Source organism: Gossypium raimondii, chromosome 13 (assembly GCF_025698545.1).
Source record: "Gossypium raimondii isolate GPD5lz chromosome 13, ASM2569854v1, whole genome shotgun sequence".
Classification (NCBI taxonomy): Eukaryota; Viridiplantae; Streptophyta; class Magnoliopsida; order Malvales; family Malvaceae; genus Gossypium; species Gossypium raimondii.
In genome coordinates this window covers 55,579,814-55,595,269 of record NC_068577.1, presented here as the reverse complement: position 1 = coordinate 55,595,269, position 15,456 = coordinate 55,579,814, and the positions used below count along the sequence as shown (strand labels likewise).

The following is a 15,456-nucleotide window of genomic DNA, read 5'->3' as shown; positions in this document are numbered from 1 at the left end:
TTTAGGGTTAGAATCCAAAAATTCGAAAATCGATTAGAATCCTAATACTTGATTCGGATAATAGTTAAAACACTAGAAACCCATTGGCAAAACATAAAATTTACAATCCAAATTGCATTCAAATAATAATATTCAAAACCGCAAGTTGACGATTCGGATCGGTACATGTTCTCGTGTTCCATTGGAGTTCTAGCAAAGAACCGGAACCAATTAAGAAAACATCAACTACAACAAGGTATGCAAAATTATCACTATACCATGTATGACACCCACAACCAGAACAACTTTGCTTCAAGTAATGCATAAACATTTCCGCATTACATTCGTTATGTGGATCGACCGTCGAGCCCCAGTTTTGAAGTTAACCAAGCACATACCTCTTCCATCTCCTCTGGGATTGTATAGTGACCAAGCCTAAATTGTCAAACAAAGTATTCGGTTAAAGTCAATGATTGGTATATAAGAAATATGAAGTGTTTTGTTAGACTCATGAAAGATACATACCCATTGTAGGATTTGAAAGTCATGTCCTTAAATCCGTTTGAAGTCAATGCTCGAGACGATTTCTCGCCAAATTTATATGGAACCACATCATCACCTGCAACCGAACATGTAATATACGAATAACGTTTTTCTAATGAATATAATCTGTAACCTTGATGACAATCATGAAACTACACTTAATATATGAGTACAACTGAATTTGGTAACAACAATGGCAGCCACCAAGTGCACCAAGCATGAGCTTAGGCTTCACTAACGACGATATTTACTTAAATGTCGGGGGAAAATGATCTTTCATGCCCAGATATGTAAACAGCAAAAGAGATGTTCACTTCAGTCGGGTTTATTAGTCTATTGATATGTAAACAGCAAAAGAGATGTTCACTTCAGTCAGGTTTATTAGTCTATTGAGGACACAAAGGCACCTTTCAGTCAGCTATTTGTTTTCAATGTAAAATACGCAACAACTTATTCCTTGATTACTTCAAGACAAGCCTAATAAACCTACTAGGCCTTCACATAACATCAAAAGTACACAATTTAGAAAACAACAATCGCTAATTAAATGTGAAATACATTGCTACGACCACTAATCAGTAGAACTCATCGATGACCCCTAAGAAAAAGCAGTAATTTTAGAAGTTACGCCAGTAATTTCTATTAGTCCCCTTTAATACTTGTCCAATGTAGAACATGTATTTTCTTTTCTAGTTATGGAAAGCTAAACTCGGATTGACACTAAACATTTGGCTGGACAAATTCCTCAACTAGTATTCAGTACTATCTTTCAATACCAGTTACTATTTGCTAATCGAAATAATGGTGCTAATCGACATGGCAACCAGTTCAGTACCAGAGGATAAGATAACGCCAACAATCTGGCACCATGTCTAAACAGAATAACCAATCCATGATAATTTACATAGTGCAGGTAAAAACTAGATACCTTTTCCATGGCATAGCAAAATTGGCAAGGACTCAGCACGTCCTGCAGCTTCATTGTTTCCTTCTATTTTTCTTTTCAGAGTCCTGGAAAAGAACAGAAATTATAACAATAAACCAGACAAAACGGTGGTAAGAGAGAGAGTGTCAAGCTCGTATAAGAAGGTGCTAATATAGGAAACTAACTTTGAACACGGAAGCCATCCGCTAAGTCCTACAACTGCGCTCAAATTGGCAGGATATGTGTTTCCATTTCCGTATTTTCCATGAGTAAAACAGGTTGCAGAGTATAGTGAGGTAGCTGCACCCATACTGAAGCCTCCAACACCAAGTTTAACTGTAACCAGAAAAAACTACTATTAGAACAATGTCAAAAACAATGACAGAAAACAAAACTTCCATTGATAAAAGTGAAAAGCAAGGTAAATGCAACATTGCATTGGTTTTAAGCAAAACTAATCAAGCAACAGAAAACTACATGCATTTAAACTAACCCCAAAAGTTCAGTCACTCTTTAAATACATTAACGGGAATGATGGTTTAACCCAGAAAAAAAAAGTTATCAAAGAAACCATGATTGTCAAGATAGATAGAAACATAAATAAGAAGAGAAGACTAAAAGGAGCTCTTTAGGCCATTACAAACTTGAGAGGCAGCTTTTCTGCCACTCTTAAAACCAGCACTGCTTCTCATATTCTTACTTGACCAAAAATAGAAAAAGAAATTCACATTTAGTAGCCAAAAATGACAGGAAATAAACTTAAAAACTATAAACCCTGCAGAATGTAAAGCAAAAGATTGGCAGCTGTACGATGTAAAACTTTATGTCCCATGCATTCTCACTATTATACAAAAATAATGCATTGGTAGCAAAATATTTGGAAGAGAAATGGGAAAATAATGCCCCTGAAAAAAAATTTAGCATAATAAAACCTCATAAAAAGGAGCAATAGAAAACATACTGTCAGCAGGCTCTGCTGCCAGCAAATTTGCAACATGTGCTGCAGCAGCATCCAAACCCTCTATATCATCAGGAGCATCTTCTGAAAGCTCACCGACATTGAACCCTGATGTATTTCACATTAGAATTCAACAATTTGATTAGCATTCAATGAAACATCATCAAAAGGTTTAAGAAAATAAATTTAATGCATTTAGTTTCCATCATATGAGATTGCATCGTTACATAAATTTAAGAATATACTTACAAGCAGTTGATGGAAAGCCACCAAATATGCTTATTGGTTGAGTAGGCGCAGTTGGACATATCCATTTAATCTGTGCACCATAGGATGGATCATCACAAACATGGAAATTATGATGTAATCAAGAAAATTAAGTTCATTGGTTAATCATTAGAATATATTCTCGTAAACATCTTCGGCTACAGTCAGTCATCCTTACATTTGGAAGAGGGAGCGTCTCCAGGAGCTGGGACCAGCTGTCAAACAAGATGAAAAATATAAACAAGGATGAATAGATATTTGAAAAGCTATCAACAATTTTTTGTCTAATATCCGAAACAATTGATCACAAAGATAGGGAACACATAAGAAACATAGCTTGTAGGGAAAGTGGAAGTAGTGAAAAGAGTTGCCATTACCAAAATCATGAAAAGGAAAATAATAAAACACATGCAATTGCTATTTTCCTTGAAAGATTGTTTAACTGTTGAGGGAAAGGAACAAATAGAAATAAACTCCACATGCATATAATATACATAATATTTCTCCATCCAAAAAATTGAAAATTAACGAGTGATGAGGAACCTGAACTATCAATTGTCTCCTTTTCCTAGGAGAAAAAAAGTTAAACAAATGAGGCCATAGAGAAAATAATCTAAAACTTGTTCAACCAAAAGAGAACCAGTAACTACAAACACGAAACTTAGAAAGCAATGCAAAGTTTATCATACCTCGAACCATTATCACCAAGACCATGTAGCCAAACTATGGTAGCTTGGTGCCTACCTTTTGGCCTGACCACATAGGTTCTTCCAAACTCAAGTGCCCTTCTAGCAGTTCTACCACCTAAAATTTGTTACATTAAGTTATAAGTGTTACATTTCAATTGCCATAAAAACAATCGCAATATTTAATGCAAGCTCGCTAGTCAGCTCTCATTTTAGAAATTATTTATCACCATAGCAAGAGGGAAAGAAGCAGATAAACTAACCAGGGCCAACCGAAGGACCGGTGAAGCTCATAGTAATCCACAGAAAAGCGGCACTAACCAAACCCCGCCTATTACACGAGCAGAAGGCAACACTATCCTGCAACGAACAGAGACCCAGATTTATATTCGAAAATCAAAAGCCAGTTCCACAATGTAATTCAGTTTCACTACATCGATACATGATACTTATGATTTAAACAACTAGGCACCTGCCCAAGTTATTTAACTAAACTCAAAATCAAAACTTGCCAATAAAAAACAGGTACATTACAACAAAATAATCAAAGAGAAAATCCCTTTTTTTTCTAGCTAATCCAAATTACATATCTTTCAAAACCCTTCATAAGACTGGAACTTCAACTCTAACCAAATAATGGTATTCATTCAAAAACCTAAGATGGCAAATCATAAATAAATAAATAAATAAAGGAACCCCAAAAAAAGGAACAATAACGAAACTTTAAGTCAACTGTTTTCGAGGATCAATAGGTTGCAAAGAAGTGTAGATTGAACTGCAAAAAAATTAAACAAAAATTCTAAGAAATGAAGAAAGTGGGGAAAAGGACAGATCAAAAACGAAAAGGGGTTTTAGGGTTTTAGGCAGTTCACCTTTTTTTTTCAAGGATGACGTCGACTGGATGCGAAGACTGAAGACACTATGAAAGACTTTAAAGATACCAAGAAAATCTCGATTTCTTTTGGTCTTCAAATTCCAAAGGCCAAATTTTGTTTTTCTTTTTGTCCCCACTATTCTAATTCCTCTTGTTTGTATTTTGTCGTTTTTAGGATTTTTTTTCTCTCAAAAGATAATATAAAATAATGTTAAATGTTAAAATATAAAATTATAAAATAATTGAGTTTTAATTGAAAATTGTAATTAATTCAACCCTTAATTCAAATATTTTTTTGTCATATTAAGAGTACAAACGATAGCAATAAGATTAGATATTATAATAGTATTGTTTCGTGAGACAAAAAGAAGTAAATGCCCATCAAAAAATGCCCTAAGTTGATTGCAAAAAAATTGGTGATGTAGCTTAGGAGTGTATTCAAGTTGAATCGAACTGAAATCTTGTCAAGCTTGAGTTTGATACTTAGCTTAAGCTTGATCATATGTCTACTTTAAGTTCGAGATATAATCGAGTTCGATTATGTTCGTTTACTACTTTTTATATTCAAACTCGACTCAATAATTAAACTTAGGGTTAATAATATATATTAGAGCAATAACGTGATTTAATAATAATATAAAATTATGAAAAATTTAATAAGTGTAATATCCCGAAAATTACTACTGTAATACCCCAAAAATTTCTACAGTAAGAAAGTAAGTATCCTTGATAGTAAAATAAGGAAATAAAGTGACAAAGGGGAAATTTTGAGTTATGGCAACATTGGGAATTATATTATGACATATTAATTCAAGAAAGGATTAAATCGCAAAAGTGAGAAAATTTTTGTTGCCCAAGAGTAAATACTCGAAATTTGAGGGGTTAAAGTGTAATTACAAAATGTTGAAGGACCAATAGTGTAAATATTTTAAGGGTGGAATAATCTAGAAACTAAGGAAAATGGATGAATTAGGACCAACTTGAAAAGGTGAATAATTTTTAGGGACTAAATCACAATTTTACCAAATTAAGTGATGACTCGAGGATGGAATTTTTAAAGATTATAAAGGGTAAAATGGTCAGTTAGAAGAGAGAGAAATTTAGAAGGCAATTATGATATTGGTGATATTTTAGATTAATTAATTAATTAATTAATTAATAGTTTATTAATATTTTAATTTGATTTTTAAATGATATTTTATTATTTTATTATTATTCTATTTAGTATATATATATGGAAGGAAAGATGATGAATCTTCATCTTCTTCCCATGCATCCAACGTTAGAAGAGAAGAGAAGAAAAAAAATTTTGCTTTCTTTACAATTTGGTCCTTTTACCAAAAAAATCACTATTTTCACTTAGAAATCAAAAGAATTTCCATAGCTTCCAAAGAGAAAAATAATAAGGAGACTATGGGGAGATAGAATATCAAGTTAGATTCAAGAAATAGAAGCTGGAGAAGAGAGAAAATCAAGTTAAAGATTGAAATCATTAGCACAAGGTAAGAACATCAAGATTTCAATATATTTTTGAGTTTGATATTATTGAAAAAGTATGAAATTGATGTTAATGTAGGGTTTTATTATATATGGTCCTATGTTCTTGATATGTTAGTGAATAGAAAATAAAAGAAAGTGATGAGAAATAGTGTAGAGAAAGAAAATAAGGGTGTTATAAACATGGTAATAAACATATTGCACTAAAACAGTTTTGGACAGCAGCAATAGGCTAACTTTGAAAAATCACCATAAATTATGAAAATCAAAATTAGAGGATGAAAAAACATTTAATTAAATCTTATTAAGTCTAGTTTCTCATAGAATAAACGGTGTAAGTAATGAAATTGTAAATCATGAGATATAATAAATTATGCGAGACAATGTCAGAATGAATTCGGGTTCCCCTATTCTGACTTTGGAAAATTATAAAAAAATTGGAGAAAAATAATTATGGGCTTATATTTATATGTTTAAAATCCTTAATGAGTCTATTTTCAAGAGAAACAAACGAGAACATCATCCGAATCCTGTACGAGGAGATAATTAATTTTTAGCGAAGAAGGGTCAGAATTGTCAGGCAGCAGAATAGGGATGACTTTAAAGAATAACTGTACTTATTGGCTAAACCAAAAATTCTAAAAATTTTATATTAAGAATATATGTGAGTCTAGTTTCAGAGAAAATTAACGGATCTCAATTCGGAGTTACATAGCTCAAGATATAAATAATTTTGTGACAATGACTCAAGTGGACAGCTTTGAATGAACAAATAAATAAATAGTAAAATTATAGATAATGTTACATATAAACATGTTATATACAACAAGGATGTGGAATGGAGAGGAGGAGGAGGAAAATATATGATTATTCAACTAGCATGAGTTTTCATTAAAAATGGCTAATTTGAATGTTTTAGGTTCAGGGACTAAATTGAATAAAAGTAATATTTTAAGGGTAAATTTGTAAAATGTCAAAAAGTGACCAAATTGCATGAAATGAGTTGTTTTATTATTTAAATTAATAAATTGAATGAAATATTAATTTATATCAAGATTGGGTGGAAATTGAGGAAAATATAAAATTACCAAAATGTCCCTGAATTTAAGTATTTCTGCAATTTAGCCTGGTAAGTTCGTGTAACTTGAATTATATTCTTAGATGATTGAAATATATATATTGGATTGAGAAATTGATTTGATGTGAACATGAGAAATTGTGAATTGAATGAAATGGAAATAAAGCTTTGAATTACATGAGTAAATATTGGGTCTCGTAGGCACTATTTGTTATGAATATAATATTTCGAGGATATGTTTCTTGATAAAAGCATGTTAATAATTTAAAAGTTTTAATTCGGATAAAATTTTGCAACTCGTTTAATATGTATGCAAATGTATGTCTTCTAGTAATGCCTCGTACCCTATTTCAGCGTCGAATACGGGTAAGGGTGTTACAATGTGACATCGTCAGATTCGGTCATAACGTTTAGACCGAGTTTGGGGTGTTACAATAAGGGTCACGAGTGATTCGAGTCAAGTATTACTAAGCATGAATTTGGCTCGAGCTTGAGCTCAGCTTGATAATTATCGAATCAAAGTCGAATTCTTTTAGAGTCGAACTCAGATAACTTACGAACGCCAAGTCTCATTTACACTCTTAATGTAACTATCAACATAATATTTGACTTGAAAAATTATCGGAGGTTTAATAAAAATTTTAAATTATTTTATAATTATTAGTTGGTTTTTTTAATTTTTAAAAAATTAATTGAACCTTTTATATGTGAACATTTTTTACGTTAAACGTCGAGTCGTCATTTCTTGGCATCAACCATTGTTAGTGCCATTGGTAGCCTTTTATACGCTAGTAAACCTACAACACTTAGAAAGATTTTTGCTAAAATTTATAATACATGCACGGATAAAACGAAATTTATTAAATTAAGTTCACTAAATTTGTTAATTTTAAAATTTAAAAAATCAATTAACTTGTGATACATTTTTGAATGAGATCTAAATATTACTAAATCGAGATGTCTTTTAATTGGTGATAGAATTACGTGTTAACCTTGATTAGAGTGAAATCCGCTTCAATTTGCTTTTTCCCGTCTACTATTTTTAAAGAAGAGACAGGGTAAGGGAGTAGTTTTGAGGGGTAGCCCCTCTAATTCTTCACCATGTCCATACTTGTTTGGAATACAAAGGAAAGCATAGTAGGGTAAATCAATATCATATACAATGAGTAATCATCTATATTAGTATATATGGTATGTTTACTCAAGCCCATCCATTTGGGTTCTATCTTTTACTTAGTGAAATTAAATTTTAAAAAAAATCAATGAAATAAAAACTATCAACGATTTATTAAATACAACACTTGAGAATGTAACGTGTCTTATCGTTATATCCAACACTTATTGATTTATATAATTTTATTTAATATTTATTTAGATATGAATAAAAAATATGAATTATGCTTTATACTTGGAGGTTTACTGAATCAACTAAACAATCCAATCTTTTCATAGATTTAATTATGGTTTATTTTGTCTCAAATAAACCTGTTCATGTTCAAGCTATTTATTAAAGTCTAAAGGTTTGCTCGAAATTTGTGATGGTTTAGACAAAAGATTAGATTAAAAATAAACTTCAATAAAAAAATAAGTGTATTTAAAATATGGATCAAGCTTGAACTTGAATATTCATGAATATTCAAGGCCCAAACTTAATCCATCCGACTTGTTTTCTATATTTATAATATATTATGTTATTTCTTTATAAATTATATAATTTATAACACATAAAAACTAATTATATAATAATATACAATGCTATAATATAAAAAATTTGTTAAGATGCTTATATATAAATTTTTTAATAAATGAAAAAGTATATAAAATTATTAAATGTTAACAAATAATATAACTTTTTAAAAATAAAAAGAATTTGGACGACTTAAAATGGACTTAATTTAAGTGAAATTTTAAACTTATATTTCAGACCAACCAAACTTAAACAAGTATAAAATATATTTGATCCCAAACCAAGTCTTCCCTTAATAAGCTAAACCCAATACTATTTTTGATTTGCACGCGGGATCATACATGATAACAATATAATACACAATTACCTATGTTAGAAACATGAGCTTAAATTTTGTCCAAATCAGATTACGCTTACATATTATTTTTAAAAAAAGTTAACAAAATATGTTTGTTTTTATTTAATATTAGCATTATATTATTTATTTGGTGCACAATACAATCCCCACTTTTAGGCCAACTAAAGTAAAACTCATGTCCTCATCTTTCCTTTGCCCACTAATTAGCCTTCTTCATTGATTGCTTATCTCCATGTCTCATTCCAACTAAAATAAAATGTGTATACTATAACCAAGTTATTAATAAATTTATGTTTTGATCACTTAATTAAAAAAATTATAAAATTATTATTGAATCATTCAAAAACTTTCATTCAAGTCACTAAACTTTTCGAAATATTTTATTTAAGTCACTACATTGCTAAGTTTTTTTTTAAAATAAATCTTGCTAGCGAGCTCTAAGTGATTATTCGACGATCAATACAATAGATCAATACTCATCGATGAGTAGAATAACATACCTTAGATCCAAATCGACCCGACGGTTAGTGTTGATGATTAGAGAAAAAAGTTATTTGGATTTGAATTTGCAAATTCATAACAATTTAAAATTGTTTCATTAAAAAAACCTAGACTATCTTCTTCAGTTGGTGCAGACGATATAGACAAAAAAAAAAATTTAACAATCTAATAACTTAAATAAAAACTTTCAAATAATACTTACACCCATTTGTATCTTAGAATTTATGCATATGTCTTTTAAGTTGTCGGTTGCTTGGATTTAACGGGACATAGGAAACAGAAAACGAGTGGCTGCCTGCGGTGGTCTTGGACCACAGTTTCACAACACTTCACTTCCCTTAGCGTCTGCTTTTGCTTTCTTTATGACCACGTTTTTAATTTAATAACTATCCTCCTAATACTATCATACCTATGTACAATTAGATATGTTTATGGGCTGGACCAGAATGGATTCAACCAAAATTTTAGATACGTTTACTAAGTTCGAGTCCAATTCAATCTAAAAAATAGACTTAAAATTTTGCGTAAACTCGACCTGAATAAAAATGTTGAAACCCGGGCTCGGCTTACCTATATTAAAATTTTAAAAAATATGTAATACATCAAAAATACTAAAAATATTAAAATAAATATTTCCAACAAATTAAAAAAGTGTACTTAAATAAGAAATAGTAATAAAATTAACAATAAAATAAGAGTTTTACAACATCCAAACAATAACAATAAAATAGTAGCAACATAATAGTGAAATGTTAACAAAATAGAGAGAAAATAACAACAAAATAATAAAAAAACAGTATTTTTTGTTTTTATTTTTGTGAAATCGGGCCAGACCAGGCTGAGCTATGCTAGAGGCCAAAAAGGCCTTCCCTGAGCCCCGACCTGTTTTCTAAACGAGACTTATTTTTTTACTTAAGCTCATTTTTAGACTTATATTTTTACTTAAACTCTTGCACTTTTCGAGTAGATCTTTCCAACCCAACCCATAAATGAGTCTACATCCACTTTGCAAATAATATTATACATGATAAAGGTATACAATCTGAACACCAGATAAAAGTAATTAAAATATGGTCTAAAAAACATAAATATGATATGAATATATTAAAGAGCAAGCTAGTATCTCAATGTTCAAGAGTTAGATTCTATTGATGCCATCACTCTCTTTCGTTCTGTGAAGATCCAACAATAATTTAAAAGAGGTGAATAATTAGGCTGACGACGTAAAGTTCTCCTAATTGTTTTAATTTTGTCGGACAAGAAATTAGTTAAAAAGTATGGATCCAAGAGGTTAAATTGAATTTTAATTAATTTATTTAATTAAATCAATTAAATCAGATAAATTTGACCATCTTTAAAATAGTTGAATTTTCTATTCAATTTATTTAATATGATTGTAACATGATAAAATGCACAAATACGTGATAAATTTATGATTAATCTACTCCCAAATTCAAATATTTAATAGTCTTAAAAGAATAATTTGAAAAAAAACCTTAGAAACGGATAAAGAATCTATGACATGACTTGAATTTATCCATACAGAATAATTCTATCCTAACAAGATTATTAAGATTGACTCAAACTCAAAATCTTAGAAAAATCTTACCAATATCTAATAACATAAATTAGCACATAATCCTGTACGAACAATTATTATTTGATAACAATATTTAAAATGTATAATACAGATACTAGATCACTTGATTAGCAAATCAATATAATCTCAATTAAGCATATTCCTCTTTTAAGATTTTCTGATACAGTATATTCGTCAACTTGGAGAATTCCAGTATATTCCTTAAATGTTTAAATAATCAATCTAAGCTAAAACTAGTCAATCAACGGCGGAATCGAAACAAGATAAAACATGACATTAACAACTTTAATTTAAAGTTAAAATCAACTTTCAAGTGCTAATAAAATAAATATTTGAAAAATTATTTTATATACATCAACATTTGATTATTACATTTTTTTTTTTGGCCATCACTATCTTACATTGACATTAACAATACTATATTTTCTAACTTTTGAAAAAAGATTGAAAGATTCAAATATAGTACCGCATCACCGGCGATTCATAGATCGGAACAATCCTTGAAATCGGAGGCGAGTCTAGAAGCGATAGCTGAATGGTACATAGCGTCGTGAAACGATGACGTGTTCGTAGTCATCATACGGAGTTGCCTTGCCTTCTCCTCCGTGAAGCTTCCCGGAGAAAACTTCGATCTAATCGACTTTTGTGCCGTATCCGTTCCCGGTTCGACTTCTCTTTTCTCTTTGAAATCGGTTTTGTTATCGGAGTCGAAATAGTCGGGCTCTGATGACATTCCAAACAGCGGTCCCCACCAGTTCGTGGAAGAAGGCGACGGATTACTCTTCCGGCGGTTCGGGTCCTGTTTTGTATGACCGGGAATAGCACTGGCGTAAATTCCGGCGGGACGAAAAGTGAGAAGATTAGTAGCCATTGAAAACGCTTGATTTAAAGGGATTATCGAGAGGAAATTAGGGTTTCTGGAATTTGGGAAATTTCTGGAAAATAGTTGAAATGGAGATCGAGGAATTTATAGAGGTTGCACTGATGCAATAAAGGGTAAAGAGTGAGGGGAAGGTGGGGTAACGGATAAGATAGACACGTGGAGGTGAGTCGTTATGTACTTTTTTATCTTTTTTACCGAATGTTCCGGTCATTTTGGCCTAGGATAGTGGGCCCGGGATGATCACAAAACGTGGGATATATTATGACAAAGATATAATAAGTAACATACAATTTGTCCCAAAGAAATATCTAAAAATAATATTAGTTTATAATTTATAAACAATATTAAAATTAATTTATCTATTTTTATATTTTTTTCTTAAAAGACGTTAAATACCTTTAATTTAAAAATATTTAATTTGTGATACCTTTAATTTAAAAACATTTTTATAGTTTTTCTTAAAATATTTAATTTAAAAACATATAAAATTATTAAAAGACATTAATACCTTTAAATTTTTATTTTTTAAATGAATCTAGGCATATTTTTTTCTTTCAAATTTTGCTATTAGACCTTATACTTTATGTAAGTTGTGGATTTAGTATATATACTTTAATTTAATCAATTTCAATCCATACATTTTTGAATTGGTCAATTTTAGTCGTGACCAAACAAAGAACAATTAAATCTGTTAAGCTAAATTCGCTATTAGTCCTCTATTATGCGTAAATTTGTAGATTTAATCCATGTTTTCCATCAGTATTATTCTTAATTGTTATGTTTTTTGAATTTCGAAATTTCAGTCTTATTACAATAACAACCGTTAAATCTATTAACTGATGTTTTATGAGTAATATGTAAAAATAGCAATTTTGACATGATATTACACCTAGGGGCGTAACTAGGGGGCTAGCAAGGGCCTCGGCCCCCTAAAATGGAATTTTTTTTATTTACGCCCTTTAAAATTTTTTTTAATTTTAAAATAATAAAGATAAAATTACACTTTAACCCCTAAAAATGATAAAATTTTAATTTAGTCATTTTAAATTTTTAAAAATATAGGCCATTAAAATAGTAAAATAGTACCTTTACTATCCTAAAAATTACAATTTAATTTTGACCACTAAAATTTTTTTCTGATTTGGCCCCTAATTACAGATAATAATATATTTGGGGGCAAATTGATCCACCGTTGATTCGCATATTTTACGGAATATAACGGTAAGCAAAACAAAGACGAGTTGTATTGTTGTTTTTCGGGGTACAACTTGGGAGGGCCTTGAGCATGTGGAAATCCTTTTTATTGGAAACATTCAATGTAAACGCGTACTGCTAGTCTGTAGAGACATGCCGTAAGGTGCTGTCTTTGGATTCATCTATCTCCCCAGTGGTCCAGCCGGTGTCGTTATCTGCTTCTGTCTTTTTGTTTTAATTTCGCCAATTTTGAACAGTCGATGCGGCAGGCACCGCGTTGGACTGTCGTTGACCGCTCACCACTCCCACACTTCCGATCCGATGGCCGCCGCGTTGTTTATGGTTTCAAACTTTCAATCCAGGCTAAGCCAAAATATGTATTCAGCATTATCCGAGATGACGAACGTGTTTTAAATGTCAACATTTTTATTCTTGGGTAAATTATACCCAAGGTTATTAAACTATTAGTAAGTTTACAAATTGATTATTGAATTATTCAAAAGTTACGAGTGAGTCTCTGGCCCATTAAGTTCCTGAAAGACGTTAGATGTGGAGATGGATAAATTTATAATTTGTTCACTTTAACTATTAACTATTAGTAAATTTAAAATTTGATCACTCTACTATAATTTAATAATATTTTCATTGAAAAATTAATTTTTTAGAGCGACTAGGTCCAATTGTAAACTTACTAATTGTAAATTTACCAATCCTCACATCTAATGTACGTTAGAAGCTTAATAGGCTAGTGTACAATTTGTTACTTTTGAATAATTTAATGACTAAATTGTAAAATTACTAATAGTTTAGAGACTTTAAAGGTAGTTTACCTTTTATTTTTAAGGAAGGTTTGGTTTAAAGAAGATAACACTTGGGGGATAATGTGTGATATATCATAAAATTTTGATTGATACATTCTTATTGAAATATTTCTTTTATAAGAATTTACCCTTCTTCTTTTTATCATTGTAGTAAATTTTGTACATAAACCATAATAAATAACAGGCTTTAACAGGTTTGACATTTGGAACGTATTGGCTCTGATAATCGGCCGATATTATTGCTGCCTGGCAAGCTCATGAGAATTTCAAAGAGTTCCTTAATAATGTGTGGAGGACTGATGGTGAAATAATTGCTAATATCGACTTATTCCGGAATAATGTTATGGAGTCGAAAAATGAACTACATTCTAGCTCGAATTCGAGGGATTGAAGAGGCACTTGATCGGGCTAATTCGACTTTTCTGGTGGAGTTAGATAAAGAATAAAAGACGGAGTTGGACTTGGTTCTTGAGCAGGAGGAAAGTTTGTGGTTCCAAAAATCTCGAGCTCATGGATTGAGAGTGGTGATAGGAATGCAAGGCTCTTCCATGCTTCTACTGTCAAGCGGCATAGAGCAAATTGCATTAATGTGCTGAAAATAGAGGATGGAATGTGGTGTGGGGATCATAAGATATTGCAAAAGATGGCTATCGATTATCATAAAGCATTTTTTACAAGTGATGCTAGATATTCACGTGATTGGGGGACTAGGGCTGGTTTTGAAAGGCTGAGCAATTTAGAGATGCAAAGTTTAGAGTTACAAGTCACAGATGAGGAGGTGCATCATGTGGTTTCCGAAATGCATCCATTTAAAGCCTCGGGATTGACGACCTACATGCCGTTTTCTTTCAGAAGAATTGGGATATCGTAGGCCGTAGTGTCTGTGATTTTGTACGTTGTATCATGTCGGGAGGCACTTTAGTTGGTTGGATTAATCGAACACTGGTTGTGTTAATTCCCAAATTGAAGGCCCTAAAACTTTGTCATTTTCGACCCATCATCTTGTGCACTGTGTTGTATAAAATTGTCACTAAGGTCATAGTGAACAGATTGAAACCATTCTTGCCCAGATGGGTACTTCCTAATCAGACGAGCTTTGTACCAAGTAGGAGTATTGTGGAATAGATAATATCATTATGCCCAAGAAAATAAAAAGGGGCATAAAGGGTGGATGGCACTGAAAATTGACCTTGAGAAGGCTTACTATCGACTTGAGTGGAATTACATCGAGGATACCTTGATAGACGTTGAAATCCCAGAGGGCCTCCGAAAAGTGATTATGCACTGTGTGACTTCTGTAACGACACAAATATTGTGGAATGGTTCAATGACAAAGAGCTTTCAACCATCTAGAGGAATTCAACAAGGTGATCCTTTGTCCCCTTATTTATTTGTTTTGTATGAAACAACTGGCTCGATCTATAAGTTATGAGGTGAAGGAGGGTAGTTGGGAACCCATTTAGCAAGGAACGGACTGAGTGTTTCTCATATGTTTTTTGTTGATGATTTGGTGCTATTTGCTGAAGCTTGGAAGGAACAGAGGATGATCATAAAGCGTATTTTGGATGACATTTGCCAGTTCGGGGCACCGGGTAAGCCTTCAAA

The 15,456-nt window shown here is 31.4% G+C and overlaps 2 protein-coding genes across 3 annotated transcripts; both read right to left on the bottom strand.

The window, feature by feature from the left end:
- Nucleotides 1-83: 83 nt before the first annotated feature.
- On the bottom strand, nt 84-4,363 carry LOC105783711 (uncharacterized). Of its 2 annotated transcripts, XM_012609308.2 has the most exons (11): nt 4,231-4,340; nt 4,081-4,133; nt 3,622-3,718; nt 3,362-3,476; nt 2,851-2,887; nt 2,655-2,724; nt 2,409-2,513; nt 1,633-1,783; nt 1,451-1,533; nt 505-598; nt 84-414 (listed from the first exon to the last, which is right to left on the bottom strand). In XM_012609308.2, the coding sequence occupies exons 3-11, from the start codon at nt 3,650-3,652 to the stop codon at nt 327-329; spliced, it is 774 nt and encodes a 257-aa protein (XP_012464762.1). In that variant the 5' UTR covers nt 3,653-3,718; nt 4,081-4,133; nt 4,231-4,340; the 3' UTR covers nt 84-326. The 2 variants fall into 2 exon arrangements, with proteins under 2 accessions (XP_012464762.1, XP_012464763.1); XM_012609309.2 differs by lacking the exon at nt 4,081-4,133 and having other exon boundaries at nt 4,231-4,363.
- A 6,915-nt stretch (nt 4,364-11,278) lies between these two features.
- LOC105784304 (uncharacterized) lies at nt 11,279-11,908 on the bottom strand. The gene has a single exon (XM_012610146.2). It carries the CDS (start codon nt 11,822-11,824, stop codon nt 11,435-11,437), a length of 390 nt encoding a protein of 129 aa, XP_012465600.1. The 5' UTR covers nt 11,825-11,908; the 3' UTR covers nt 11,279-11,434.
- Between the last annotated feature and the right edge of the window lie 3,548 nt (nt 11,909-15,456).

What these genes read in the sequence shown, in the direction of transcription:
- LOC105783711 (XM_012609309.2), bottom strand. Translation starts at nt 3,652, where the DNA reads ATGAGCTTCACCGGTCCTTCGGTTGGCCCTG. An exon ending in GGATGGCTTCCGTGTTCAAA is followed by an intron (nt 1,534 to 1,632) that starts GTTAGTTTCCTA and finishes GTTCTTTTCCAG; the next exon opens with GACTCTGAAAAGAAAAATAG. An exon ending in ACTTTCAAATCCTACAATGG is followed by an intron (nt 415 to 504) that starts GTATGTATCTTT and finishes TTGACAATTTAG; the next exon opens with GCTTGGTCACTATACAATCC.
- LOC105784304 (XM_012610146.2), bottom strand. Translation starts at nt 11,824, where the DNA reads ATGGCTACTAATCTTCTCACTTTTCGTCCCGCCGGAATTTACGCCAGT.